At 51.0% G+C, this 27,517-nt stretch overlaps 1 protein-coding gene across 2 annotated transcripts; it reads left to right on the forward strand.

Moving 5' to 3' along the window:
• The first annotated feature begins 4,195 nt into the window (after nt 1-4,195).
• Nucleotides 4,196-27,301, forward strand: SLC7A9 (solute carrier family 7 member 9). Of its 2 annotated transcripts, XM_032325854.1 has the most exons (14): nt 4,196-6,971; nt 7,606-7,727; nt 9,614-9,761; nt 10,050-10,292; nt 10,493-10,618; nt 10,870-10,969; nt 11,685-11,729; nt 12,154-12,277; nt 13,584-13,687; nt 19,838-19,934; nt 20,907-21,056; nt 24,190-24,364; nt 26,348-26,461; nt 27,215-27,301. In XM_032325854.1, exons 2-13 carry the CDS (start codon nt 7,632-7,634, stop codon nt 26,410-26,412), a joined length of 1,473 nt encoding a protein of 490 aa, XP_032181745.1. In that variant the 5' UTR covers nt 4,196-6,971; nt 7,606-7,631; the 3' UTR covers nt 26,413-26,461; nt 27,215-27,301. The 2 variants fall into 2 exon arrangements, with proteins under 2 accessions (XP_032181745.1, XP_032181744.1); XM_032325853.1 differs by lacking the exon at nt 27,215-27,301 and having other exon boundaries at nt 26,348-27,137.
• The last annotated feature ends 216 nt before the right edge of the window (nt 27,302-27,517 follow it).

Consider the following 27,517-nt stretch of genomic DNA (forward strand, 5'->3'; position numbering starts at 1 on the left):
CCCCAGTAAGTTACAAACATCCGTTCTGCCCCGTCTCCCTGCCCTTCTTTATCCTCCCGGAAAGACAACTTTTCTGGGGCCACACAGCACCAAGGTGGGGGTCCCTGCCCCAGTGCCACCGCCTAGAAGGATGCCAGAGGCCGGGGTTCTGCTCCTCTTTGCCACCTCCTTAGGTGGGTGACCCTAGCTTCTCAGGGCCATCCCTGGCACTTCCTGGTGGCAGTGCCAGCCCCCTAGGCCTGCTTGTCCCTGGCATGCTGGAAGAACATGGGACATCAGGCTGCATGGGCCCCTAAGAGCAGTGTGGAGGGCAGAATCCTGGAGCAGAGCCTTATACGGGCGCCTCCCTGCACAGACCTGCCTCCGTGCAGCGTGTGCAAAGGCCAGCCTTGGGTCCGGGTTGGGGGCAGAAGTTACACGCCTGAGCTCTGATTGCTAGGTGGGAGTTGAGGTAGAAGATCAGTTTTATGTTTTATTCAACTTGTTCAACAGTTCAAGGATTCTAACTTATTTTTATTTTACCAGAGGTAGGGCGACTCAGCTGGGATTTCAAACTCTCCCCATCCTCTCCCTCGGAGGAGACCTAGCTAACAGCTTCAGTATTATTTCCAGGGAACCCAGCAGCTCTCTGGCAGTGTATAAACAGGCTGCAAGGCCCCAGTGCCCCCGTGAGTCCCTCACCTTCCAGATCTGTGCTTGGTGGGTGGCTTGTGGTGGGAATCCTACTGTTGTCACTTATGTAAAGAGCCACTTTCGTCATTCCTGGCTTTGTTCTGCCTTCTGTGAGAACATTTTGTTGCCTGGAGAAGTGAATGTGTACATTTCTGCCTTAAGTTTATTACACGTTACAAGCATACTCGACAAGTTTGGGGACCCCTGGACCTCGTCACGGCCAGACAGGGTTGGGCCCCGCAGCTCCTGTGTTCAACCAGCCTCCGGTCGGATGCTGTTAGCACATGGCAGGTGGGCTCAGAGTCCAGGGTGCGAAGGAGGCTCCGCAGGCAAAGCGGCGAGACAAGGTAGCTGAGAGGCCCAGGGCCTGAGCTTCGATGCATTGTGAGGGATCTGGACTGCTCTGGGCCTTGCTGATGGGCAGGGTTTCAAGGGCTGGAGAATGACAGGGCTGTGTGCACCAGGGCGAGAACTCGGGAGCCGCAGGAGGGGTGTTTGGGCTGGAGGTTGGGGTGAGAAGGGAGGCCACACTGATCCCGGGAAAGCGTGGACCACTGCCAGGGGTCCGTCTGCTTGACCCTGCAGGTGCCAGTCGGACCAGGAGCCTGGCCTTTCCTGCTTGATCCTGGGGAGGCGAACAGTTATGAAATGGGCCCCAGGGACTCAAAGGGTCCCTGCTGCCTTTGGTGTTAGCAAAAAGTCGTCCAGGGGAATTGCAGACCAAGTGCAGAGAGGCCAGGGCCCAGCAGGCATGTGGGTGTGAGTTTGAGGTGACGGCAGGCAAGGAGCTGCCTTCAGTTTCCCAGGACATCTGCACGGAGGGCTGGAGGGATCGGAAGTGACTCCTGCCCCTCAGGCTCCGAGAAGAATGGAAGAGGCCATCCTTTCCCCGGAGCTTCACGCTGTGGAGATCAGTGTGTCCTCCAACTCTGAGGAGAGGAGAAAAGCCCAAATTGGGTTTCTTTCAGCCCAGTGTATTTATTCAGCAAATACACTTGGAATGCTTATCTCTCTGCACAGTGTCGAGAACAATAGCCGTGACAAAGGCAGACATAATTACAGAGCGTTCTAGGTGCTTGGAAGAAAACAGGACAGAAACAATGGCCCGGTCACCTTCATGGCTGCTGTGGCAGCTACACGGTGAACTCCGTGCAGAACATTCGAAAACAAAAATCTCAGGGGCACCTGAGTGGCTCAGTGGGCTGAAGCCTCTGCCTTGGGCTCAGGTCATGATCCCAGGGTCCTGGGATTGAGCCCCACATCGGGCTCTCTGCTCAGTGGGGAGCCTGCTTCCCCCTCTCTCTCTGCCTACTTGTGATCTCTGTCTGTCAAATAAATAAATAAAATCTTAAAAAAGCAAAAACAAAAAAACCTGAAAATCTCATTGCGCGGACGCACGGTCATGATCTTACCCTCCAAGACAAAAAACAGTTATCTTCCAGGAAGATTCTCTTTGACTCCCGTCTCCCAATGCTCTGCCGCGCTCTCTTGCAGGAAAGCTCGCCTGGTCAGTCGCTATGTGCTCTGCTGGTTCCTTTGTGTCCGAATTCCCAAGTGATGGTCTGTGCTGGGCTGTGCGATCCGAAGCTGCTTCACGGGGAAATTGTGCCCAGACTCTGTGAAGGGCTGATCTTTGCTCACAGGAAGGCGAGCCAGGGACTCGGAGCCACGTAAAAGATGTCATTTCTCTGGGGAACATGAAAGGGAGTTGGGGGAGGGAAGTTCATGGAAGGCTGTGGGTAGGAGGTAGCATTTTAGCTGGTGTTAAATGTGGAGTTGGATTTCCCCAGAAGATTCTGAAAAGAAAGACAAGGACTCAGTAGGCGAAGATGAGGTCAGACCGGAGCACGGTTGGTCCTTTGTGCCAGACGACTGGTGCCCTGGAAGGAAGACAGCCGTGTGAGGACCGAGACGCCCAGGGAGGACGCTATGCGACAACAGTCAGTGTTGGGGAGACATAGCTGCAGGCCAAGGACGACACCCAGGAGTTCTGGCTACCCCAGAAGCTAGGAAGAGGCTGTGAAGGACCCCCTCCCGGGTTTCAGAGGGAGCACTGCCCAGGCCCACTCCTGGAGTTCGGACTTCTAGCCTCCAGAACCAAGGCGATGGTTTTAGAGCCAGAAGAGGAGCTAAACAGGCCAGGCCCCCAGAGCTGGGGATTCCCAGAGCAAGCAGGGTGTCCTTGCAGTGACAGGGCAACTTTGTGTGTGCAGGGGCACAAGGGGATGAGAACGCACCTTTTCAACTGAGTACATTTTAAAAGGTCATCGAACTACAGATCGTGGACTTCTGATGAAAATCTTGCGCTATATTGCGATGTGCTGGAAACCTAAAACGTACCCCAGATTCTGAAGACTTAGAAGAAGAGTGTGAACTATCTCACCAATAATTTTTATACTAGTTATGTGTTGAGATAACATTTTGGATGTACTGGGTGAAATAAAACCTGTTGTGAAAATCGATGATTTCACCTGTTTTTGCTTCTACTTTTTAAAAAATGTGGCCACTGGAAAAAATTGAAACTATCTGTGTGACTCAAAATATATACTTCTCTTGCGGAGTTTGTGTGTGCACCTAATGTGAAAGGCAAAACTGAGATAAATCATGACATTGGGGAGGGATTGCTTTCTTGCTCTTTCTTAAGATTTTATTTCTTTATTTATTGAAGAACGTGGAATAGGAGCAGAGGGCTTCTGGGGCCTCCATGGAGCTTTGGGGGCACGGGGAAGAAAGAGGCCAGGCTGGTTGCCTGCTCCTTGGCGCGGGTTGTTTCTCATTGTGTGTGGGACCGTTGCCTGGTGCAGTTCCCAGAGGCGCAGGTCTCCTCTGGTGGAAGGTGATGACGGGGTGTACTTGGGACAAGCAGCTGAGGAGTGGGGGAGATCCTGTGTGGGAAGGGCCGGGCACCACAGAAAGTGCTTCTGTGAAGAAGGGCTTTCCTATTCCAGCAAGAACGTTTTAGGTGAAAGAGTCAGAGGAGACAGGGAAAGGCTCTCTGGCTTGTCCCTGGCCTCAAGCAGTCCCCCCGTGATGGCTCACCCTGGCCCCACGGTATCCAGGATGCACACGGGGCTTGCAGAGTGGAGCCCGCAGGAGCCGGCAGGGAAGGGCGGGAGCTGAAGCAGGAAGAGCCATGCCTGGAGTCCCAAGATTGGAGCCCGGACCCTGGGGTGAGCTAGAGCCTGCAAGCCTCCGCTGGGAGTGAGTGAGTTGGAGGGGTTGGTGGGGAGCTGTGCGGGGAGGGAGCAGCTTCCAGCAGCCCAGCTTGTGAACTGTCTGGCGGAGTGGATCCACTTGCCTCAAGCAGCTGGGCTGAGGGGGGGCTGGGGCGCGGGGTTACCTCCCTCCCAGAGGATACTCACACACTCCTAGATTTTCTGAGATGTAAGGTCTGGGTCACGCTGGGCAACCTCTTCTACACAGGATTCCATCAGCAGCAAAGATACCTCAAGTGTCCCACATCTAAAGGACAAGCCGCTCCCGGACCCCACGCGCGCTCTCAGCGCGCTCTCGCCATCTCCTCTCTGCAGAGAGCCTGAGCCCCGGGGCCCTGCTTTTGCCACACATTTGCATGTGTGTGCGCTCTTTCTGGGAAAACATCTAGGACTGGATTTGCTGCATCCTGGGAGCACATGTGTGTTTAACTGTGTAATGTGTCTCCAGTACATGAGGACGAATCTTGCGTGTCTCCACTGACATGATGTCCTCAGTCAATTCAGAGACAGAAAGTAGGATCTGGGGCGAAGGGGCAAACGGGGAGTTAGTGTTTAAAGGAGTGAGCGAATTCCTGTGTTAATTGTTTTATGGTGAAACTGTAAATCCTTGACATTGAAAAACTCTGCCCATTCCGCTGACTCTTTACCAGCTCTTCTGCCCCAAATCCAGGTAATAGGTGAGCACCGGGCTATATAGTCTTTGTGGTCCCCCCAAAGGCTCTGAACCGTTACCGGCTGCAGCGGGAAGGAATATAAGAACACCTGAATTTAGGAACTGAAGGAAGTTCGGCAACTCGAAGGCACGTCTGGAACATGTTTGAATGGCAAAGGCAGGTCCAGCATCTCTGTGAGGGTTTGACCCTTCCCCTGAGGAGGAAGGTGAACCAGAGGACAGGTTAGCAAGAGGCTGGGGAGAAACAGATTCACACCAGCACCTCTGTAGAAACCATCACAGGAGAAGGGACCCAAATGTGTACTAGATAGAGAACCTGAGGTGCAGATGGTGTTCATGCAAAGTTGCAAGCACCTTTGCAATGGGAAAAAGCAAAGTTTGAAAATGAAGGTCAAGAGCTTTAGCTGAAACTTAGGAACTAAGGGAGTGGTATGAAAAAAATCTTCATCTTGCCAGGAAGTGCGCTCTGAGAGGGAACAGGCTTCTGTGGGGCAAAACTTCAGGCCGGACTGGCTAGAGGCCTAAGGAGCCAAAGTTCTACCCACAGTGGGGGTGAGGGGTGGGACTGTGAAAGCCAGAATATCCCCACACCCCTACCCCCACCCCCAGGGCGAAATTATGCGAAGTGGCTGAACACTTAATCTGCCAGGGAAAAACAAAAAAAGAAGCAAGAGCTTCATGAAAGGAAGTGCTCACCAGGGACCCCAAATTCACAGTAGTGTATTTCTGACCCTTAACAAAGGAGCCCAGGCCTAGATGTTCCAAGCTCAGCACTTGGCACAGGCCCCAGGAGACCAGGGAATCCATGGAAGCATAAGGCTAACTTTCTATGAACCCTATTGTTGCAGGAGGTGGGTTCGCAGGTGCTAGGCTGACTTACAGATACTTACAGATTTGGATCTGGATGCCTGGGGACAGGCTTAGTCACCTGCAGTCACAGGGTTGGCTCCTGGTGACACCCTCCCACCCACCTCCCAACTCCACGCCTCACGTGATTTCTCTTAGACTGGCAGCCCTTGGGAGGCTACTTTGACCCAGGGAGGATTCTGCAGTGTTTTGCAGATACAGAGGCGCTGGCAACTATAGTTTGAGCACTGCTGTATTAGCAAAGACTAGCAATGACACAAACCAACCTGTCTGGGACTGCCAGCACCCGGCGGGTGGGAGGGTGGGAGGCTCTAGCCTCCTGCTGGCAGAGCGGGGAATGAGCCCACAGGGGAGTGCTGTGCCCAGAGCACTGGGCATGGTGGGCAGGGGAGCAATGACTCTGAGACAGGGTCCTCACGTCCTCCAGAAGGCTTTAAGCGACAACCCTGAGAAATCCACCTGCCCTGAAGTGCCCTCAGTGCCACCACCTGTGGCTTAGCTGACTCTTTCCTGCGACCTTTGATCTCTTTGGGATCTCTGAGATGCTGTCAGATTGACCTCAATGTGAAACAACCGGAGGCTGATTGTGATAACAGTACAATGCTCCTGGCTGGGGGTGGGGGTGGGGGGCTTCTCCAGCCGGAAAAAGAACTTATCTGAGACAGGGATTAGAGCTGCCACCTGAGTCAGCCGTCCTGTGGAGGGTGGGTCTGTCCCCAGACCCTCCAGGCACTTCTGAAGCTCTGGGTTGGGGAGCTGGAGCTCTGTGGCCTTTTATCACTGGGGCCTCAGTTTCCCCATCAGGTAAGGGGGAGTGTGTGACCCGTTTTCTGCTCCACAGACAGGTGAGCGCAGAGTAGGCTCTGGGAACAGCAGCACCACCAAATAACTGTCCCCGGAACCGGGAGCTGCACGAGGCCTCAGACCAGGGGCCGTGAGTTGCCAAACCCTTCTGCCTGTGCAATGGTGCTGGAACCCAGTCACTGCCCAAGGGGAGCAGGAGAGACTTGCCCACCCTCCTGCGGGCTTGACCAGAGCCAGGAGGAATGAAGACACCGCCCTGACTTCTAGCCAGTTCCCCCAACAGCAGTTGCTCCTTATACAGCATGCCTGGGGCTGTAAATCTAGCCTATTAAGGCAATAAAGGAACTGGTTCCAAAGTTTATCCCCTCTGATGCCAGTTTTTAGAAGGAGTTCCCCTCCCAAGATGTAGCCGATGTGGCGGTCTCTGGTTAAGGGAAAAACAATGATGAACAACACACAAACATTTGTACATAGAAATGAGCTTGCCTGGCCCTCCCCTTTGTGTGCGCAGGATCCAAGCTTCATTGCTTAAAAAAAAAAAAAAAAAAAAGGAAGAAGAAGAAGAAAAGAAAAGAAAAAAAAAGTGTTTAATAATTACCTTTGTTGACCTCTGTACCTTCTGGCTTCCTCCACTGCTGGGCACAAGACATGGCCATTCCTGGGTGCAGACGTGCAGACGTGCAGACGCAGGCAGCAGCTGCGCTGGGCAGCTCCCCGGACTCCGTAAGAGCAAGAGGCAGGTAAGGCCGAAGGGCGATGGGAAGGCTCCGCACCCTCCTGGCCAGGGCCCGAGAAGGACCTTCTTTAGAGAAAGGGTCCGGGGAATGAACAGCAACCAGCTCAGCCTGGAGCCGAGTCTCCCCCGCATCTCCCAGCTGCAGAAGCATCCCTGCTGTGGGTCTGTCCCGTGTCGGGCACCTTCATCCGGGCAGGTGGTCATGGGGAAAGCATTCCTTCCTTGGACTTGATTCTACTAAGGATATTCCAGGATGTTTAAAAATACTTCTTTTTAATTTTGGGTCGGGGGGTGGGGGGAGTTGGAGGTAGAATGACTTCGGGGCGTGTCGCTGCTGGTGAGCAGCAGCTGACAGTGGGTCCCCTGAGGGGCTGGCGGGCCGCAAGGAAAATGCACAGGGGTCTCCTTCCCTGAGTGGCAGAATCTGCGGGGATCAAGCAGGTTCTTAGCCCCAGGACTGAACAGATCATCTCTACGGGGTTGACAAGGGCACATTGCGGAAACAGCAGCTAAGACGCTGCTTTTGGAGTAGGGCCCCACGGGCCAGGAGGGTCAGCCAGGAGAGGCCTGGTTGAGCCCGCATCTGCGCTCACCCTCCTGTAGCGGGTGCTGAGTCAAGGCCCCTGCTCTCCTTGCAGCCTCCTAGAACTGGCGGGAGGGGGACATGGAGGAGACAAGCCTGAGAAACAGGAGAGAGGATGAGAGGTCCATCCAGAGTACCCAGAGTAAGGAACACAAGACCACAAGTCTCCAGAAGGAGGTAAGGCCATCCCTCAGCACTGGCCCTTCCTAGGTCAATGCGGTAAGCAGCAGACCCCGTGAAGACCCCGCAAATCTCTGATCTGTAAAGCGCATCTCAAAGCAAACAATTCCTGGGACTCCCCCTCTCCTCCCTGCCAATTCAGCATTCTGCCGCCAGGTTAACCCATGTGTGTTTCTGCGCGCCGGGCGAGTGCCTGGAAGGGCTGGTGTTGGCTCAGACCCATGGCCTGGTCAGGGATGGCCAGAGAGGACCTCCTGATGTTGGAGTCGCCTCTGTAGTGACTTCACCAAGTGTCTGCCCCTCTATGTGCCTTGTATTCCTTCAGTGACGGCAGACTCATTCCTCTTCAGGGAGTCTGGCAGGGGTGGTGAGTGTGACACGGGTGTGACGTGGGTGATCACTCTGAGAGGGAGTGTAGTAGCGGCTGGACTTGGAGGTGCCCACACCCCAGAGGTGGCCCGCGTCCCTCAGGGCTAGCACTGGGGCTGTAGGGGAGCTTTGGAGGCCAGGGAATGTAGACGGAATGGAGCTCCGTGTAGGCGGACGGGCGTGGAGAGACAGACTCGAGCTCACAGGATGAGAAGGGAGAGTCCGAGCAGGATCAGGATGGCTTTGAGGGCCCCACGAGTGTGCTGAGCTCTGGGCAGAGCCTCCAAGAGCTCCCATGCCTGGCTGCAGAGGGCATGGAGGAGGGACTTGGGGGATGACGTGGCTTGACTGTGGGTTGGCCTGGGGTCTGGGCTCCCTAGGAGTTGGCTAATGAGTGTGGCTGCCCCCTGAAAAGCAAAGAGCTGACCCCAAGGTGTGTCCTCAACTCATCTCTAAACCCGGGAAGCTTCTGGGAGACTGTGGATCTCAGTGGGAGGGAGGATTCTTAGAGGGCTCCCAGGCTGGCCAGCCAAATGGGCTATTAGAGGAGAAAAGCCAAGACTGTCCCACTGGTGCACCCCAGCCCTGAAGCCAGAATGGGAACTGACCCTGTTCCCGGGGCCTTCCCCAGTTGCGTGTGAACCCTTGTCAGCAAGCCACAGCTGAGGTCTTCCTTGTTCACTGGGCTCTAACCCTGAACGCAGCCTCTGTCCAGACAGGTGAGCACGTATGTTCACTTAGACTCCAGATTTGGGCCTGGTGGCTGCTGAGGGCTGACATAGGAAGTAGGGGCCTGAGTCACACATCTCCCTTTAAAAAAAGGTTTTTTTTTCCTTAACTCATGTATAATTCATGTCCAGATCTTCAGTGTTCAGTTTGATGAATTTTGACAAACAGAACGCCTGAGAAAATTCCCGCTTGCTGCTTCCCAGTCAGGCCCCCCTGGCCCTCAGTTTCCTTTCCTGTGAATTAGTTTTGTCTGTTCCCAAGTGTGCTAAGAATGGAGCTGTATGGTCTGGGTCTGAGCTGGGGCCTGTTGGTAGGAAGCTCAGACCCTGCAAAATGCCATCAGAGAAAGTTCATGGCCCTGGAGTGTTCCGGTCCCTGGAGGCCTTGGTTTCTCCCCCGGTCCCCACCTCTGCTCCCCGGGAGGCCGCTGGCCCAGACCAGAGCCTTGACATCATTGTTTGCTAAACCAGCCTTTAAAAAACCTTCTGGGTTGCTTTGTTGAGTGTAGTCAGGGTAGAAGTCGGGGGCATGGAACTTGAGCTGGGTGTGCCTGCATGTGAGTGAACTTTCTGTACCTCCGTGTTTTCCTCTGTCAAATGCGGGTGACGAGGGCATACCCAGCTCACGAGGCTGTGGGAGGATGAATGGACTGGAGGTGAGCCAAGCTGGGTGTTAACTACTACAGCAGCACTGGCCGGAGGTGCCTGCCACACTGGTCACACCCAGGAAGAGGACTGGGGAGAGGGCTGGGCTGGTGAACGCCTTTCCCCTCCCCTACACCGCAGGTGGGCCTGCTTAGCGGCATCTGCATCATCGTGGGCACCATCATCGGCTCTGGGATCTTCATCTCCCCCAAGTCTGTGCTTAGCAACACGAACGCCGTGGGGCCCTGTCTCATCATCTGGGCAGCCTGTGGGGTCCTTGCAACACTGGGTAATGAGGAACGCCCCTTCCTGGTGAGCTCTCCCGGTGGTAATTAGGGACAGGCTGTGTGGGCACCCTCTGTGCCCTGGCCTGGTCGTTGCTAGGGTCCCTTTCAACACCAGTGGCCACTAGTGTAGATCGGGCTGCGCGGACATGAGCCCCGGCCAGAACTTAGGGCAGTCTGGTGAGAGAGCCATGGTGGCCCTGTGGGCACGGCCCCAGAGGGGAGGGGGCTCCCTTGGACCAGTGTGCAGTGCTTTACCGGGGGCCGTGGGGGTCCCTTCCTCTGTGTTCCAGGGGCCCTGTGCTTTGCAGAGCTTGGTACAATGATCACCAAGTCCGGGGGCGAGTACCCTTACCTGATGGAGGCCTTCGGGCCCATCCCCGCCTACCTCTTTTCCTGGACCAGCCTGTTCGTCATCAAGCCCACATCCTTTGCCATCATCTGCCTCAGCTTCTCCGAGTATGTCTGTGCGCCCTTCTACTCAGGCTGCAAACCCCCCGAGGTCGTCGTGAAGTGCCTGGCTGCCGCTGCCATCTGTAAGTCCCTGCGTGTGGCACTCCGGGCGGTGGGCACGAAAGACCTGAGGGGGTGACGTGGGGAGAGGGGCCCGGCCACTTCCGCAGCGCGGGCATGCTCGAGGCATGAGGCGGTGGAGGGGGCAGGCTCGGGCTCCTGGGGAAGGAGGGGATGCTGGGCCCAGGGGTGCACCACGTGCCCCCGCTCTGGCTTGTTCCAGTGCTCATCACCACAGTGAACTCACTGAGCGTGCGGCTGGGGAGCTACGTCCAGAACGTGTTCACGGCAGCCAAGCTGGTGATTGTGGCCGTCATCATCATCAGCGGCCTGGTCCTCCTGGCCCAAGGTGATCGCGGCCGGAGGTGGGAGTGGGGGCGGGTGCCGCTGGCACAGCCTTGTCCTCCCAAGGCCGTGCTCCCAGGCCTATCTCGCTGGAAGCCCAGCAGGAGTTCAGCAGAAAGCAGCTGTGCTTTCCCTGCTTTCCAGAGTTTGTGATGACTTGAAGTCACGGGGCGTGCCCTTCTGTTGCAGGGAGATGAGACAGGGCCCCCATCTAGGCCTCTGACACCCACGATTCACTATTTGGCTTCATTACAGGAAATACAAGGAATTTTGAGAATTCTTTTGAAGGCGCACAACTATCTGTGGGAGCCATCAGTCTGGCATTTTATAATGGACTCTGGGCATACGATGGATGGTAAGGCCCTCTGAGATGTCACACACATCTGGTCGGGTGCCCCAGGCTACTCGACTGAAACCAAGGAGAGCAAGGATCCTTCCCTCTGGGAGGTGGGGGGACCCTAATGTTCACCTCGTCTTTTGTTTAGCACCCGCACCCCACTTCTGTCCTTCTTGGACCCCACAGACACCAAAACCCCTGCCCCTTCCCCAGCCCCACAGAGTGGCCCGAGGGCAGGCGGTGGTGAGCCTGGGCCAGAAGTGTGGTCAGACACAGACGGGCTCTGCGGAACGGGAGGCCGTCAGGGCTGCCCAGGCACTCGACACGGCAAGAGTGTTATGCAGCCTTTGCATTTCAGCTTTGGAAATACAAGGAAGAAGTGACCCTCTGTGACACTGGTTTTCCCCTCATGAGAAACAGCTTTCATTCTCCTTTTAGATAGCGAACATTCCAGTTTTTCAAAGCAGCCTGGGGACTCATGACTCCTGAGAATTCTGGCAAATTCCCACAGTTCCCACAGAGGGCAAGGACTTCTCACTGACAGACCCACAGACCCTTGGGAGCCCCATCATCACCAGGACTTTCTCTGAAAGCAATTACCCAGAATTCCTGCCGGAGAATTTTCTCTGTGGTGCAGAGTCTGAAATGAGGCCAGCCTTTATGGTGTGTTTCATGATCTAAGCAAAGAAGGTCCAAGTTAGGTCACTGACTCATGTTACTTTTCTTTGCCTAGGAATCAACTCAATTACATCACAGAAGAACTTAGAAACCCTTTCAGGTAAGAAAGCCGAGTCACATGGGAGACAGTGGGGCTGGCAAGCATGTTTCTCTTCCCCATGCAAAAAGCAGACCCTCTTCCAGGCTGTGAATGGTTTCCGCACGCTCATTAGAGTTTGTTTTTGCTTTGGGCTGTGGAAAAGTCACTGGGAGGTTGGATGGACCCCAACTTTATCTCAGCTTGATTTTTGCTTTATGAACCTTTCAGCCTCACCGCCCTGGAGTTTGAGAGCTGGAGGGTTCTTTCTCGTCAGACAGTGTCACATCCCACAGCCCCTGCTGTGATAGCTGGGACCCCCAGCCCACCACAGGGAGAGGTGGAGGGCTGGCCGGGTGAGCGGGCAGAAAGGACAGGACAGAACCAACAGACTTGCGAGGCTCTCATGGGGTGCTCCAGTCTGACCCTGAGTCCCTGCCCCTCCCAGAAACCTGCCCTTGGCCATCATCATCGGGATCCCACTGGTGACGGGCTGCTACATTCTCATGAATGTTTCCTACTTCACTGTGATGACGCCCACCGAGCTCCTGCAGTCACAGGCGGTGGCCGTGGTGAGTCCCCGGAGTCTGGGCAGGAGACTGCTGGGGTCTGTGGGAATTCACAAATGCCCAAGCTGAGGTGCCTTCAGGGGATGAGGGAAATAATTTTCTAGGACTCGGGCAGAGTGAGCAGTTTGGGGCGGCGGTAAAGACCCATCTGAAGAGAAAGGCCACCAGTAGGTGACCTTCCGGTTTGGTGTGTGGCCTGGTGCTGGCGCGGAATGCAGGTGGAGCAGGGCGGGATTGCACGAGGGGTGGGGTTTGGACAGACGCAGAGGCGGATGAGAAAGGGCAGGGGAGGGGTCAAAGGAGGGAATCGTAGTAACTGGGGAAGTTAAGCTGGGCAAGGAGGGTCTCAGTGACAAGGGGGTGGGGATGAGAGTCAGCAGGAAAGGCAGGAGGTCCACGTGCTGGGGGCCTTGTGGCGCTGGGGTGGGACAGGACGTGAACTGCAGACAGGCGACAGGGATGGGGAGCAGGGAGAGATGTCTTGGTCCACGAGGACAGGCCGTGAAGGTGCAGGGAGAACAGCGTCCGTCTGAGTAAGGAGGTCAAGGGAGCAGGACGCTGGGTGTTGGAAGGACATTGAAATGATGAAAAACTAGGGCAGGGAGGGGTGGAGAGGAGATTCTGTTACTCTGTGTTAGAAGGTCAGGGAGGGACAGTAAAGCGTCCCTCAAACTGAGAAGGCACTTGGAGACAAAAATGAAGCACTGACTCCTATAGTTCATATGTGGGTCTGTTCAGGGTAACCTCTGGATGGGGGATCAGGCACAGGTTGATCTAGGCTCAGTGCAGTTATCCTCCCCAAAGTCTGGATCTTAGTCCCAAGATGTCATGGAGTGAGGTGGTACGCAGAAGGACACTGTGGTGACAGCAAAGGGCTAGCAGGCACTCCGCGGACAGCCACCCTTCAGTTAGATCTTGTGGCGCCACCTGTGCACCAGGAAGGGGAAAGACTATTTCTAACAATCCTGGGGGGACCGAAACAAGCCTCCCTGCATCTCGACCTTGGCAGGCATTTCTGAGGTATGGATATTAATCCCCAAGGCCCTCAGAGAGGCCATCCAGCAAACATGAACGAGATGGAGGGCCAAGGACGGAGTCAGTATGGTCAGCTCTCCTGCACTATGGGGAGAAAGGCTAAGTTGTTTTCCCCTGCGGGGTTGTCTACTTCCTCCTTTCCAGGAGGGGAGTCAGAGGCCGTGTCCCCCAGGAGTGGGGGCCCAGCCCCCAGGCAGGGTCAGCAGCTTCCCTGGGACCCACGGCTCCTGCAGGCCTTGCAAAACGCTCAGGACTTCTCTGCTTCTCTCTGCAGACATTTGGCGACCGTGTTCTCTATCCGGCCTCTTGGGTGGTGCCACTCTTCGTGGGCTTTTCCACCATAGGTGCCGCCAATGGGACCTGCTTCACGGCGGGCAGGTAGGGGACCCCCACACTCACCCTGGGGGTGCGGACAGAGGGCAGCAGAGCCTGTCCCACATTTGAGGAAGACAAGACTTAGGGCAAAAGTCCATAGGGTACTGCCAGGCTAACATGTCATGGCATAAAGAAAACCTAAAGTCTAACTGGAATTTGACTAAAAACTTAAAAAAAAAAAAAAAAGGAAAGAAAGAAAACCCAGAGTCCTGGAAAGGGAGCAAAAAGCGTGGCCGAGCTTGCACACTGGTGCCAGGCATGGTGGCCCCACGGAAGCGAACCTCTACACTCCTCAGGAGGGAGCAGCGCCCCCAACTTTAACACAAGGTCAAGCTTGGGGACACAAGGTGACAGGCACACTGGTGGTACTTTTCACCTTGTCCTGTTTGTCCCATATGGATAGTTCTTGAACATCTTCTCCTGTGAATACAATATGGAGATCAGAGAGTAACATTTTATGTTTTCTGGCCATGGAAGTCTGTCACACCCAGCTGTCCCTGTAGCACGACAGCACACAGCTGTGGTTTTGGTCCTCTCAGATGTTACTCACACAAACAGGTGTAGCTCACCAGCCCCACAGCTGTCGGACCATCCTGCTCTAGGCACCGTTAGCGGCTGTGTTGGATTCCATTTGACGATGTAGCACAATTTCACATAACCTCAGCTCGTGGGCTGAGTGGGGCTTGTTCTCATCAACACTGCCACAGGGAACATTCTAGAACATGTCTTTGCCCAGTTGTCCGGGGTTCCGAATGGATCGATTTCTGAGAGTGGAATTGTTGAGGATTTCACACTGGCATGCCATAGACCACAAACTCATTCTTCTGTAGCTGTGCCAAAGCACAGACTGCTTGTCCAGCATCTCCCCTTCCTCAGAAGTGTTCGGCTCTTCTGGGTCCTTTGCCTTTCTAGATGAATTTTAGAATCTGCTTGTCAGTTACTACAGCGAGGCCTTCGGAGATGCTGATCAGGGCTGTGTTGAACCTGCAGGTCAGTCCGCACAGGGCTGCCATTTCAGTTGTATTGAATACTCTAATCTAAGGGCAAGGACCCTTTCCCTTTATTTAGATCTTAATTTTTTTCAAAAATATTTTGAGTAGTTTCAGTATATGGCTCTTGCATACATTTTGTCAGATGCATCCCAAAATCTCATATTTTGGGGGCACCTGGTTGGCTTAGTTGGTTGAGCGTCTGCCTTCAGCTCAGGTCTTGTCTTGATGTCCTGGGATCGAGCCCTGACTCAGCTCCCTGCTCAGCGGGGAGTCTGCTTCTATCTCCCTCCTCCTGGCTCATGCTCTCTCTTGCACTCACTCTCCAATAAAAAAAATTTTTTTTCATATCTTTTGCACTATTATAGATGGTATTTAAATTTCAGTTTCTGGTAAAACACAATTTCAGTAGCTCTACTGAGGTTTAAATACCATAAAACTCACTTTGCAATTATATAGTTCGATGATTTAAGTAAACTTTTTTTTTTTAAAGATTTTATTTATTTATTTGACAGAGAGAAATCACAAGTAGACGGAGAGGCAGGCAGAGAGAGAGAGAGGGAAGCAGGCTCCCTGCTGAGCAGAGAGCCCGATGCGGGACTTGATCCCAGGATCCTGAGATCATGACCTGAGCCGAAGGCAGCGGCTTAACCCACTGAGCCACCCAGGCGCCCCTAAGTAAACTTTTAAAGCTGTGCAAATGTCCTCACAATCCAATTCTAGAACATTTCCATCATCCCAGAAAGTTCACTGCCACCCAACTGCAGTTCACCCCCGCTCCAGCCCTAGACTACCACTGACCTCCTCCTGTGTCTGTAACTTTGCTTTTTCTAGACATTGGATTTAAATGGAATGATGCTCGATGTCATATGCATCTGGCCTTTTTCATGTAGCTTATTATTTGTGAGATTCGTCTGTGTCATAGCACGTGCCTGCTCATTCCTTGTAACTGCTGAATTGTCTTCCCTTACATGGATATACCATGTTCTGTTTCTTCTTTCACAGTTGGTGGAGGCTCGCATTGCTTCCGGGCTATGACGAACAACGCTGCTGTGAGCGTTGACACACGTGTTTGTGTGCACATATGTGTTTCTCTTAGGTAGCTTCCTAGAAGTGGGGCTTGGTTGCTGGCTCATATAGTCACTGCTATATGAGCAGAGACTGCTCTACTGTTTTCTAAGTGGTTGTTCCCTTTTAATTTCCGTAAGCCATCCATGAGCATTCTAGTTTCTCCACATCTTTCTAGTGACTATTAGTCGTGTCGTTGTGGCTTTAACTGCATTTCCCTAGTGACTAGTGACACTGAGCGTCCTTTCTTATGCTGATTAGCCATTCATCCATCTTCTGATGAATTAGCTATTCAAATCTTTTGTTCACTTTATAGATTGAGCTTTTTGTCATCTTACTGAGTTGTAAGAATTCTTCATGTATTATGGGTACAAGTTCTTTGTCAGGTATCTGACTTGCACATATTTTCTCTCACTCCGTGACTTATCTTCTCCTCTCTTACTGGCGTTTTTGAAACATGCATGTTTTTAACTTTGACAAAGCTCAATTTATTTTTTCTTCATAGGTAATGCTTTTGTTGTCATACCTATGAGGCTTTGTGCAACCCAAGGTCACAAAGATTTTCTGTTTTACCCTAGAAGTATTTTTTAAATAGGTGTAGCTCTCACACTTAGTTTATGATCCATTCTGAATTAATTCTGTATAGTTCTGTACCTGTGCAGCTTGGGGTTGGCCAGAATTATGACTTTATGTTAGATAGAATTTTTGTGGGGTCACTTCCAGGATTTTTGCTTCCTGCCACGTTTTGTCACACAGACAAACATTCCTCCTTTCAAGAATACTCACCTGTGTTTTCTTCCGGCATTTTACTTTAGCTCTTTGATCCGTCTGGAATACATTTTGGTATGAGGCATAAATCTCACTTTTCCCCCTCAACCCTCTATCTGTTGTCCAGATTTTATTGATAGTCTGTCCTTTCTCCTCCTGGTTTGAATGCAACCATTACGCCCAGCGTGCAGACTTCACTCTGCTTCCCGGTGGGCCCCGTGCTTTTGCTGTCACCACGTGTAGAGATGCTTCCCAAAGCCCTTCAGGTTGGAGAGGTGGAAGAACCACTGCTCCACTCCTCTTTGCCTGCTCAGCCCTCTAGCCACATTCGGAATGACTGTGTCCAGTTCCAAAAGTCCTGCTTGCTTTCTGAGCCCATGGACTTGCCATACATTTGATTTGTGAGCGCGGAGGGGTTTGAAGCATGAGGTCCCAGCACCACCATCTGGTGATTCCTTTCCTCCTACTTTCACTGGCTTGTTCTGGGAACTAGTTGCCATGTTTATGTCGTTTTCAAAGTTTGAATTTTGTATTTTTTTTAAAGATTTTATTCATTTGAGAGAGACACAGAACACAAGCAGGGAGAGAGGCAGAGGGAGAGGGAGAAGCAGACTCCCCACTAAGCTGGGAGTCCAACATGGGGCTCCATCCCAGGACCCAGAGATTGTGACCTGAGCCTAAAGGCAGACGCTTAACTATCTGAGCCACCCAAGTGCCCCTCAAATATGTAGTTTTTTTTTTTAAGATTTTATTTATTTATTTGATAGAAATAGACACAGTGAGAGAGGGAACACAAGCAGAGGGATTGGGAAAGGGAGAAGCAAGCTTCCTGCTGAGCAGGGAGCCCGATGCGGGGCTCGATCCCAAAACCCTGGGATCATGACCTGAGCCGAAGGCAGACGCTTAACAACTGAGCCACCCAGGCACCCCCAAATATGTAGTTTTAAATAGACAAGCCCTTTTGGCTTTTGTCTTCCTGACTTCTGGTTTTATCGTATTGTAGTCAGAGTGTGGGATCTTTATGATCTCACCTCTTTAGAAGCGTCACACCTTCTCTCTTGTGGCTTTACTGCGGTTTTTATAAATGGGTCTTGAAAATAAGGTGTATTATGTTCACATTCTTGATTTTTACATCAGTTATCAAGGTTGTGCCTTGACTGTTCAAATCTTCTGCTCTCAGTGGATTTGTCAAGTTTGGCCTTCTGTGTTTCAAGGGCTCTTGTTCTCGGTAGATGGCTTCTATTTTTAGTGGGAACTCGTTTTGCCTTAAATTCTGTTTTGTCCCATATTGCTCTTGAGGACTCCGCAGGCTCCAGGCTGCTGCTTCAGGTAACCCATCGCACCCTTGTGTCTCCCACCCTCGGCATCATGGGGCTTTGGCTTAGGTCTCTTTCAGCAACCCCCAGGTTGTCTCCAGCCCAGGTGAGCGGCAACTGATCACAGTTGATGTGATTGCCTTTACAGTGCGATTTATTTCCAACATAGTATGTTTTCTTGGCTTTTGAAAAATCTTCTTTTCCTTCCCCAAAGATTTTATTTATTTATTTGACAGAGAGAGAGAGAGATCACAAGTAGGCAGAGAGGCAGGCAGAGGGGGAGGGGGAAGTAGGTGTCCTGCTGAGCAGAGAGCCCGATGCGGGGCTCGATCCCAGGACCCTGGGATCATGACCTGAGCCGAAGGCAGAGGCTTAACCCACTGAGCCACCCAGGTGCCCCGGCTTTTGAAAAATCTTATCCTAATTTATTATCCATCAAATGTCCTTTCTCTTTTCTGCTGATGTGGCTTTTAGCAATTACCCTTCAAATTTAACTCGAATCCCTAACAGAGTCTATCAGCATCTCCATTCTCTTCCCTCTCCTGCAAGGGCTCCCCCTTTTGCATGGTCCAAAAGATCAGCTACCCCTGGTCAATAAACCCACCCCTCCAAGAATAAGTTCATCGTGACAAGAATTAAAAATGTATGTACGTACTTACATCCATACCAGCATGTTTTACTGCTGTTCCCTTAACATTGCTTCTTCAATCAACTCCTTAGGTGTTTAACTTCTTTCTTTCTGTCAGAGCAGAAGTAATAGTGTCCAGTGAGGATCAGAGAACAGAAAATGTTGCAGTTAATGTTCACCTACAAATGTATTTATTTTGCTAGGAGTCCTGAATGACAGTTGAGCTATGGAGCACTGGAATCTGAAAACCGGTGTTCCTTGTCGCTTTGAAAATAGTCTCATGCCATGTCTGCTATGGCTCTGTTTGTCCAAATTTTGTAGTTAAACTTTTAAATTGGAAACTTAAATTTTTTTCCCTTCACCCTAATGTTTGTATCTGAGTATGTTTTTATCTCAAGCTGGGTTTAATGTAAAAGCTGTTTTTCTAATTCCTGAAAGCTCTCTACTCTTCAATTTTGCCTTACCCCATTCAACATATTCAGGCTTCTTCCTCTTTCTTCTCTCAATTTCCTGTCTACATTTTCCATTTCTTTACCCTTCAAAACTCAGATCTAGTTGGGTTTTGGGTTTTTTTTTTTTTTTTTACGATTTTATTTATTTATTTAGAGACAGAATGCAAGTGGGGAGAGAGGCAGAGGGAGAGAGAAACCCAAGCACACTCCATGCTGAGCATGGAGCCTGATGTGGGACTTGATCTCATGACCCTGAGATCATGACCTGAGCTGAAATTATGAGCCAGACACCCAACTGATTGAGCCACCCAGGTGCCCCTCTTGGATCTAGTTTCTATGTATTTTTTCATTTTGAACCTAGTTTAACAGTTGATTACATTCTTAAATTATGGTAATTTAAAAAAAATTGTTTCCCCTCAGATTACTGAATCACCAGGAGTTCTTGGGAGTGGGGGTGGGAGGACTAAGCCATTTGTTTGCATCTGCTGACCCACCCCTAATTCATCTTATGGGGTTTTTTTTTTAATGTGGAAATTCTGTGCAGCGTGGATTTAGGAAGGTGCCAGGTGCCTCTGTGTTTGCCTCTGTCAGTGGCTCCAAGCCGGGGTGTCTGCTGGTCCTGCTCTGGTTGTTCCCTTATGTGAAAGTGTAACTTCGAGGACACAGAGTAGGTGTCTCCTCCTGAAAGTCCCCCCCCTGCAAACCCCAAGCCAGCCCCTGCTCTCGCCTATTGTAGGTGACCCACGGCACCGGGATGCACTGCTCTCGGGGGCGTTTAACCACCTCATTCACGTCCCCAGAATTCACTCACCTCCCACTGAAGACGCCAGGTTCCAATTCAGTCCATCTCTCCGCGGTTTTGGTAGTGATGCCCAGTGATGGTACAACAGCCTGCGCGTCCATCCACCGGGGCTCCATTACTGCTTTTTCAGACTTGTGTACGTGGCGGGCCGGGAAGGCCATATGCTCAAAGTGCTCTCCTACATCAGCGTCAAGCGCCTGACTCCAGCCCCTGCCATCATCTTTTATGTAAGTATGAATCCTGGAGCAGACACCCCCTTAAAGGCAGAGGGGCCCCAAAGGAACCCGGTATTGCTGCCCCCTGGTTTTCACGTGGCCCAGGCTCCCCACTCCTTGACATGAAACAGGTCAAAAAGCCTATAACAAGTCAAACGTCGCCCAACATGTCTGCTTCTTTTCCTGAATTTGTCCATGGAAATCAGTTTGACTCTTCCAACCTTCTAACTTCTACACTCGTGCATGTCCATCTATCTGTATGTCTGCATCCCTGGTAACAAGCTGTACAGACACCAGCAGCTTACATGAAGAGAGAATAAGGCATTTATGAGGCGGCTACTGGTAGGTGCTTCTCCTTACGAGCCCATAATTGAGACGTCATGGCGTCCTTGTGCAGTAAAGTCTCTCTGACATCCTCCAGTTGGAGTTTCTCAGTGGGGCACAGTCCTTGGTTGTGTGCCACTGTGCTTGGCACCTATGGACCAGCCAAGCCCACCCAGCCATGGGGCCAGGCTCCTTCCACCCCCAAAGGAGAAGCACTACCCTCCATCAGCCTACTCCCTTCCAAGACGAGGAGAGGCCTCCTGAGACAAGGCCCAGGCCACGCAGCTAAGGCAGGTCCAGACCAGGCTGAGCCCAGCTGGGTGTGGCAGCAAAGCCCAGGCCCCTTCCCCTGATGACGACTCTCTGGCAGAAACACCGTCAGAAAGCGGGCGCGATATACATGCGTATTCTGTTTTCTCCCCCGCTTGAAATGGCAACTTTCAAGGGTCACAGATTTTCCAAATCCTTCCATCAGTCTTCAGGGAGAACATGCACCGTAGCCAAAGCCTGATTTAACCCCAACTGTACCAGGATGCAGAGGTTTCTTTCATGCTGACATGTTCATCCACAGGAAACACTGCTGCTTCAGTCTTCTATGAGGGGACAGGAATCCTGTTTTTATGTACTAGTGACCTAAAAGTTCACTCTTCCTTCCACTAGGGTATCATAGCGACAATTTATATCATCCCTGGTGACATAAACTCACTGGTCAATTACTTCAGTTTTGCCGCATGGCTGTTTTATGGCCTGACAATTCTGGGATTGGTGGTGATGAGGTTTACAAAGAAAGACCTGGAAAGGCCTATCAAGGTAGGTTTTGTGCCCCAAATATCACAAGTGGCTTTTTTTTTTTTTAAAGATTTTAATTTATTTGACAGAGATCACAAGTAGGCAGAGAGGCAGACAGAGAGAGAGGGGAAAGCAGGCTCCCCTCTGAGCAGAGAACCTGATGTGGGGCTTGATCCCAGAACCCTGGGATCATGACCTGAGCTGAAGGCAGAGGCTTTAACCCACTGAACCACCCAGGCACCCCAAGTGGCTTTGATTTCTTGAAATAGATTAAAAGTAACTACCTGAAAATCTAGGGGCATGCTTTCTATTTCCAACCTGACTCTACTCTTCACTTGAACATCACAGCAAGGGGAGCTTGCTCCTGAATTCTGGCCCCAGACCCATTCCTGTGCGGGCAACCACTAACAATCTGTATCTGCAAACTGGGGTTCCCTGCCACCTCCCTGCACAGCTGGAAGGGGTCTATATGCCAGTGTAAGAATTCATTTTGTTTTGCTTGTGTTTTGTTAACAACAGTACTACTGAATTTTTACAACAAATGAAGATAAAAGAACAAGGTAGGAAGGCTGAGGGCTTAAGTAAATAGGACAAGAACAGGATAATGCCTCTAGCTTTAGGATTTCATTTCAGAAATGTGCCTAGTGGCCTTTCTGGCACTGTATCTTGACTGTCACCAAGTACCTGGAGTCAGCTGGGAAATGGAGTTTGGCAGTTCCACTTCAAACTGGGCATTGGGCAGCCAGAATTATGCTAGTAGAACGGAGTTTTCATAGGCACAAAACCTCTCAAGCAAAACGGATTTGAGAGAAAATAACGAAGATAGGGAAAGAAGGTTCTAACACATGTATAAGTGGAGGTTCTGAAGAAGAAAACAAAAGCAACAGAATTTTTTTTTTTAAAGATTTATTTATTTGAGGAAGTGGGGGGAGAGAGAATGAGAATGAGCAGGGGAGCGGGGAGAGAGAGAGAGAGAACCCTCAAGCAAACTCCCCAGTGAGTGAGGAGCCCAATATGGGGCTTAATCCCAGGACCCCAAGATCATTACTTGAGCTGAAATCAAGAGTTGACCACTCAACCAACTGAGCCCCCCCAGGCCTCTCAAGGCAGAAGAATTCTTCAGAACTGTAATCGAAGAAATATTTCCAAAGGCAGGTGAGAGAGTGGGAGGGGACCGTGAAAGGAGGGGCCGGAACCACATACCAGAAGGCATATGGCATCCCTGAAGAATCTGGACTAGAGGGGCGACAAGGAAGTATATCTGATTAAATTATAGAGCTGTAAAAGACCAGGCTCTGGGTATCCTCTCCTCCTTTTGTGCCCTCCGCCAACCCCAATTCTCTCGTAAAGGAAAGAAATGAACATAGGGATTGGGATTCTCATCAGCCACACTTCATACCCTGAGACGGGGAGCATGCATGTGTGGTATTCAGAGACAGAAAATATAAGCCAAATTGGCCTCAAAAAATAAAGTGACCAAGGGGGGCCTGGGGGACTCAGTCAGTTGAGCGGCCAACTCTTGGTTTTAGCTCATGTCATGGTCTTGGGGTTGTGAGATCGAACCCTGTGTCAGGCTCTGTGCCCAGTGGGGAGTCTGCTGGCAATTCTCTCTCTCCCTCTCCCCACGCCTCGTGTGCTCTCCCTCTCTCCCTGCTCTTAACAGATAAATCTTTTTTTTTTTTTTTAAAGATTTTATTTATTTGACAGAGAACACAAGTAGGCAGAGAGGCAGGCAGAGAGAGAGAGAGAGAGAGAGAGAGAGAGAAGCAGGCTCTGCACTGAGCAGAGAGCCCGATGCGGGGCTCGATCCCAGGACCCTGGGATCATGACCTGGGCCGAAGGCAGAGGCTTCAACCCACTGAGCCACCCAGGCACCCCTTAACAGATAAATATTAAAAACAAAGTTATCAGTATGAAACACCTCAAGGCATGGATGGTTACAGGGACCTTCAGGAGGAATCACCTAGAGATCAAGCTTTGGAAACCAAAGTCAGTGTTGTGCACGGTGAACACACCACCACAGAACAAGACTAGGTGATGGGAGATAAAGGGGATACCACACAGGTGCAGACATCAAGCACTGACAGGATCATATGACAGCAATAGAAGAGAAAGTGTATGAAAGCGTGCCAGTTAAGGCAGGTAGGCCAAGGAAACTGCCGTAGGCTAAAATCAGATGCAAGGAGGAAAGAGAAGAATCCCTAGCTAATTCTAGTATGGCTTATTACAGACAGGATGTAAAAAAGAAGAGAGTAAGGTGTGATATTTACTATTTATAACGGCAACTCTCAGAACAAAAATTGCATTTATAGATCCCAAAAGATATATCCAAAATAAGTATACACACACACACACACACGTATGCAAGAGACCATCTCATAGAAGACCTGCTATATAAAGACTCCAACAGGGAAACAAATCAGAATAGCTTCCTGATTAACATTTTCTTGGTAGAATGCATATTAGAGTTTTTTTGTTTTTGATTAGTTTTTAACACCGTAAATTTTCTAGACTCTGTAATTCTATAAATCTCTTAATACTCCAATTTCTAGCTACTATTTATATGGGAAAATAATTGTCTTGATTTAATAATTATTAATATTAACTTTATTTTGTAATTTATTAATTACTAAACTATTGATTTTTTAAAAGATTATTTATTTACTTATTTGACAGAGATCACAGGTAGGCAGAGACATGATGTCTGACATTTCCTTTATATCCCAGGGCAAAGAAAAAAAAAAGTAGACTGGTGATGAAACAAACTGGCAAAATTACTTTAAAACTCTTGGAATTGGCGGCACCTGGTGGCTCAGTGGGTTAAAGCCTCTGCCTTCAGCTCAGGTCATGATCCCAGGGTCCTGGGATCGAGCCCCACATCAGGCTCTCTGCTCAGCAGTGAGCCTGCTTCCCCCTCTCTCTCTGCCTGCCTCTCTGCCTACTTGTGATCTCTGTCAAATAAATAAAATCTTTAAAAAAAAATGAATTGGAAAGTGTGCCCTACTCTTCTAAAAAAAAAAAACCTCTTGGAATTGGGAGGACTGGCATATGGAGTTCCTGACATGCGGCCCGTAGCAGAGTTTTGTCTGGGATGAACACTTTCAGGGCGACCGTGAACGCGCGTGGCCAGGTCATGACACCGTGTTCTTTGCAGGTGCCCATTGTCATCCCCATCCTGGTGACCATCGTATCCGCGTTTCTGGTCGTGGCCCCGATCATCAGCGAGCCCGCACTGGAGTATCTCTACTGTGTATTATTTATACTGAGCGGCCTGATATTTTACTTCCTCTTTGTCCACTATAAGTTTGGTTGGGCTCAGAGAATCTCGAGTAAGTACTGGCAGAAGGACTGTTCTCTTAGCACAGCGCAGACGGGCACCGCAACCCGCACCCGCACCTGTCACACCCTATCATGGGAGCTCATGTGGCTGGCAGATCTCACCTTCTCCGTGGGGCACCTCTGGGGTCCAGCTGGGGTCTCTGCCTTTGTTCCCATCAATTACTGTAAACAAGTAGGAAGGGAAATAACCATCTGCCTTTCCTTTTTTTTTTTTTTTTTAAAGATTTTATTTATCTATTTGACAGAGATCACAAGTAGGCAGAGAGGCAGGCAGAGAGAGAGGAAGGGAAGCAGGCTCCCCGCTGAGCAGAGAGCCCGATGCGGGGCTCGATTCCAGGACCCTGGGATCATAACCTGAGCCGAAGGCAGAGGCTTTAACCCACTGAGCCACCCAAGCGCCCCTGCTTTTCCTTTTTATCACTGTATGATACACATGAAATTGACCATCCTAATGATTTTCAAGTGTGTGGTTCAGTACTGAGTGGGTTCACACGGGTGTGCGTCTAACCTAGAGCACCAGCCTCTCCTGCCTGATACGCAGACTCCTTAGAGCCCCAGCAGCATCCCAGAGACACCCCACCCAGGACAGGGTTGGGCTGAGGGCCCGAGCCTTCCCGTGCCAAAGTCCTAGCTCTCGCTCACCACTCAGCAATCCTGGCTGCTCGCCACTGCAGGCCATTATGGGTTAGAAGTTCAACTACATTTCACTTTCAGTCAAGGGGTCTCAGCACAGCGCAGGGATGTTCACGGTGCTGTACCCCGCACTACAGATTCAACCACCGTGCAGCACCAGCACCCCATAGCCGTTGGGGACCAAGGCCATCAGTGATCCAATGCCTGAAGACCCGTTTCTCAGGCTCCTTCTCCCTGTACTGTTTCTATGAGGCAGGAACTGGGCTGCACACTTTCCCTCCAGATCTACACAGCAGCCACCCAGCGTTCATGGAGTAAATGTAATTCAACATCTGCCCCTTCTCCTTCAGCTTGTCTGAATGGAGAGCAGGGAAGTACATGCGTCCCTTCAGCACTCCTCTGGGGTTCATACACACACACGCACACACACAACTCAGGTACAAAAGAGCAACACCTAACTGGAAGGTGGTGAGCTTGACCCTGAGACTTTGTTTAGACTGAGCCAGCAGGGGCAGGAAAGGCCTTTCTCTGGCCTGGCCCGTTCAGATCCCACTGTGGCCTGCACTCCTCACCTGTGAAACCCGACAACAGCATTACAATAAGCAAGAGAGCGCCTGTTTCATGCTGGTTAGCCAAGTGAAACCACAGCCAAGATAGCGCTTTCTTATTTCCACCAGGGACTTTCTCCTTTCCTGAAAGAGTTCTCCCCACCGCCCAGCCGCCTCACACTCTGATGGAAGGCTTAGGTGGAGAGGAGAGAGGACACGCTACTGTGGAAAGGAAAGTACATTCAGTGCCGGGAGAACAGCCACTTCCCCCTGCCTCTGACCATGAGCTTAGATCTGATCATACTGACAATCTGGCCAGAATGACCTAAAACCTCAGAGTAACAAAGTAGGTCTCAATTTCTCAGCTTTAGAAAACTGAGCCAAGCTGCTCCCTACGAGAACTGGCTAGAAGCTGGAATTAAGGAGGCGAAAAGAACAGTCTTTTAAGCAAGATGCAGGCTCAGTGCTTTCCAGCTATTCAACTCTCGGTCAGTGGTGGCGACATACGGACACAGAAGTGAGTTGTGCGTGTCTTCCCCTGAATACATTGCTTGGTGGCAGTGAAAAGAGTGAGCAGGCTCCTCATGCTTTCCTGGGAAAGAACTTCGCTCTGGAGAGCCCCTGCGGCTCCCAGTGTGGCTCTGCCTTCAGCCCGTGTCCCCTGAGCGGGGCTCTGACAGAGGACACGGCCCCACAGGGCAGGAGCAATACCACTGCTCCCCGAGACGCCCAGCGATGCCAGCTCTTCATTCCGGCTCTCTAATCGCACTTTCCGGTTGGCTTTTCCCGCAGAGCCGGTCACCATGCAGCTCCAGATGCTGATGGAAGTTGTGCCCGCAGAGGAGGCTCCAGAGTAACAAGCTCGGCCTCTCGCAGCCAAGGCCAAGCCACCATGAATTTATTTTTGTAAGCCATGTTTGTTGCTGTTTCTTCCTGATGTTTTTTCTTAAGAAAAAAATGTATTCAGATGTTATTTGTAGACATCCTCAGTTCCCTGGGTGGGGGTTCTAGAGAGAAGTGACAGGTGTCTGCTACAGCTGGCGGACAGAGATGTGGCAGCCGGGCTGGGTGGACTGCCGCCCGCGCTGGGACTCCTTACCAGGGGCAGGCCCATCGCACCTCCTCAAATAAAGGGCATTCTTTAAACCCAGTGACCAATAAGGTATATAAATTTTATATAAAATAGGTAAAACTTTTGCTTTAATTGAAGTGGGTTTTTAACATACTGAAGTACCAGTGTTTTATGGCCTACTGCTCCCCCCCGAAATACTGAGCCCCCCCGCATTTTACCTGGGATGTACGAGGCAGGTCTGCCCCAGGCTGCATGCCAAGACCCCCACTGCACAGCTGACCATCCCGAACCATCTGCAGCCTGGTGCCCGCGCCAGGAGCCACAGTCAGTGGTTGGCCTCACAGGCCCCTGCACTCCCTCCCCCGCCTTCACTGGCGCTCCGGTCAAACCAGAAAGGGAGGTAATGAAAACAATTCTGTTTTACGTTCGGCACGCAGGGAAGATACAGTAAAAAAAAAAGTGAAATGGCATTTCTGTGAAAACACTGAAATTTTATTGAGAGACTCCAGAAGACCTTTATCACATGACCGCCTCTGTGAGCAATGCTAGAAGCACAGGGACAACGGTACTTCTACTTTGCATTTCAGGAATTTTCCCCAAACATGAAGTCCATATGTATGAATGGAACAAAAAAAAATTGGTAATTGTTTACATTTCACAAGTCACTATGTCCTACAAAATGTTATTCAGAACTTCAGAGGGTAAATTTAAATGTCTGAAACAAAGAAATCAAGATTTAAACATCTTGCCCAGCTCCCCACACGATTCCCCTCTGGCTGTTCCAAGAAACAGAACCCCTGCCCCAATTTAGGCAGCTCTACTGCTTGCCCTTATTATTTGCTGTTTTATAAAAGAGTGAACATAAGCGAGTGTCCCTGGCAGGTGGCCAG

This window comes from Mustela erminea, chromosome 19, assembly GCF_009829155.1.
Source record: "Mustela erminea isolate mMusErm1 chromosome 19, mMusErm1.Pri, whole genome shotgun sequence".
Lineage (NCBI taxonomy): Eukaryota > Metazoa > Chordata > Mammalia > Carnivora > Mustelidae > Mustela > Mustela erminea.

Excerpts from the sequence above, each read along its gene's own strand:
- SLC7A9 (XM_032325854.1), top strand. The coding sequence starts at position 7,632 with ATGGAGGAGACAAGCCTGAGAAACAGGAGAGAGGATGAGAGGTCCATC. Across the intron at positions 9,762-10,049 it reads TGGGGTCCTTGCAACACTGG|GGGCCCTGTGCTTTGCAGAG; the intron begins GTAATGAGGAAC and ends TCTGTGTTCCAG. Across the intron at positions 12,278-13,583 it reads AGTCACAGGCGGTGGCCGTG|ACATTTGGCGACCGTGTTCT; the intron begins GTGAGTCCCCGG and ends TTCTCTCTGCAG.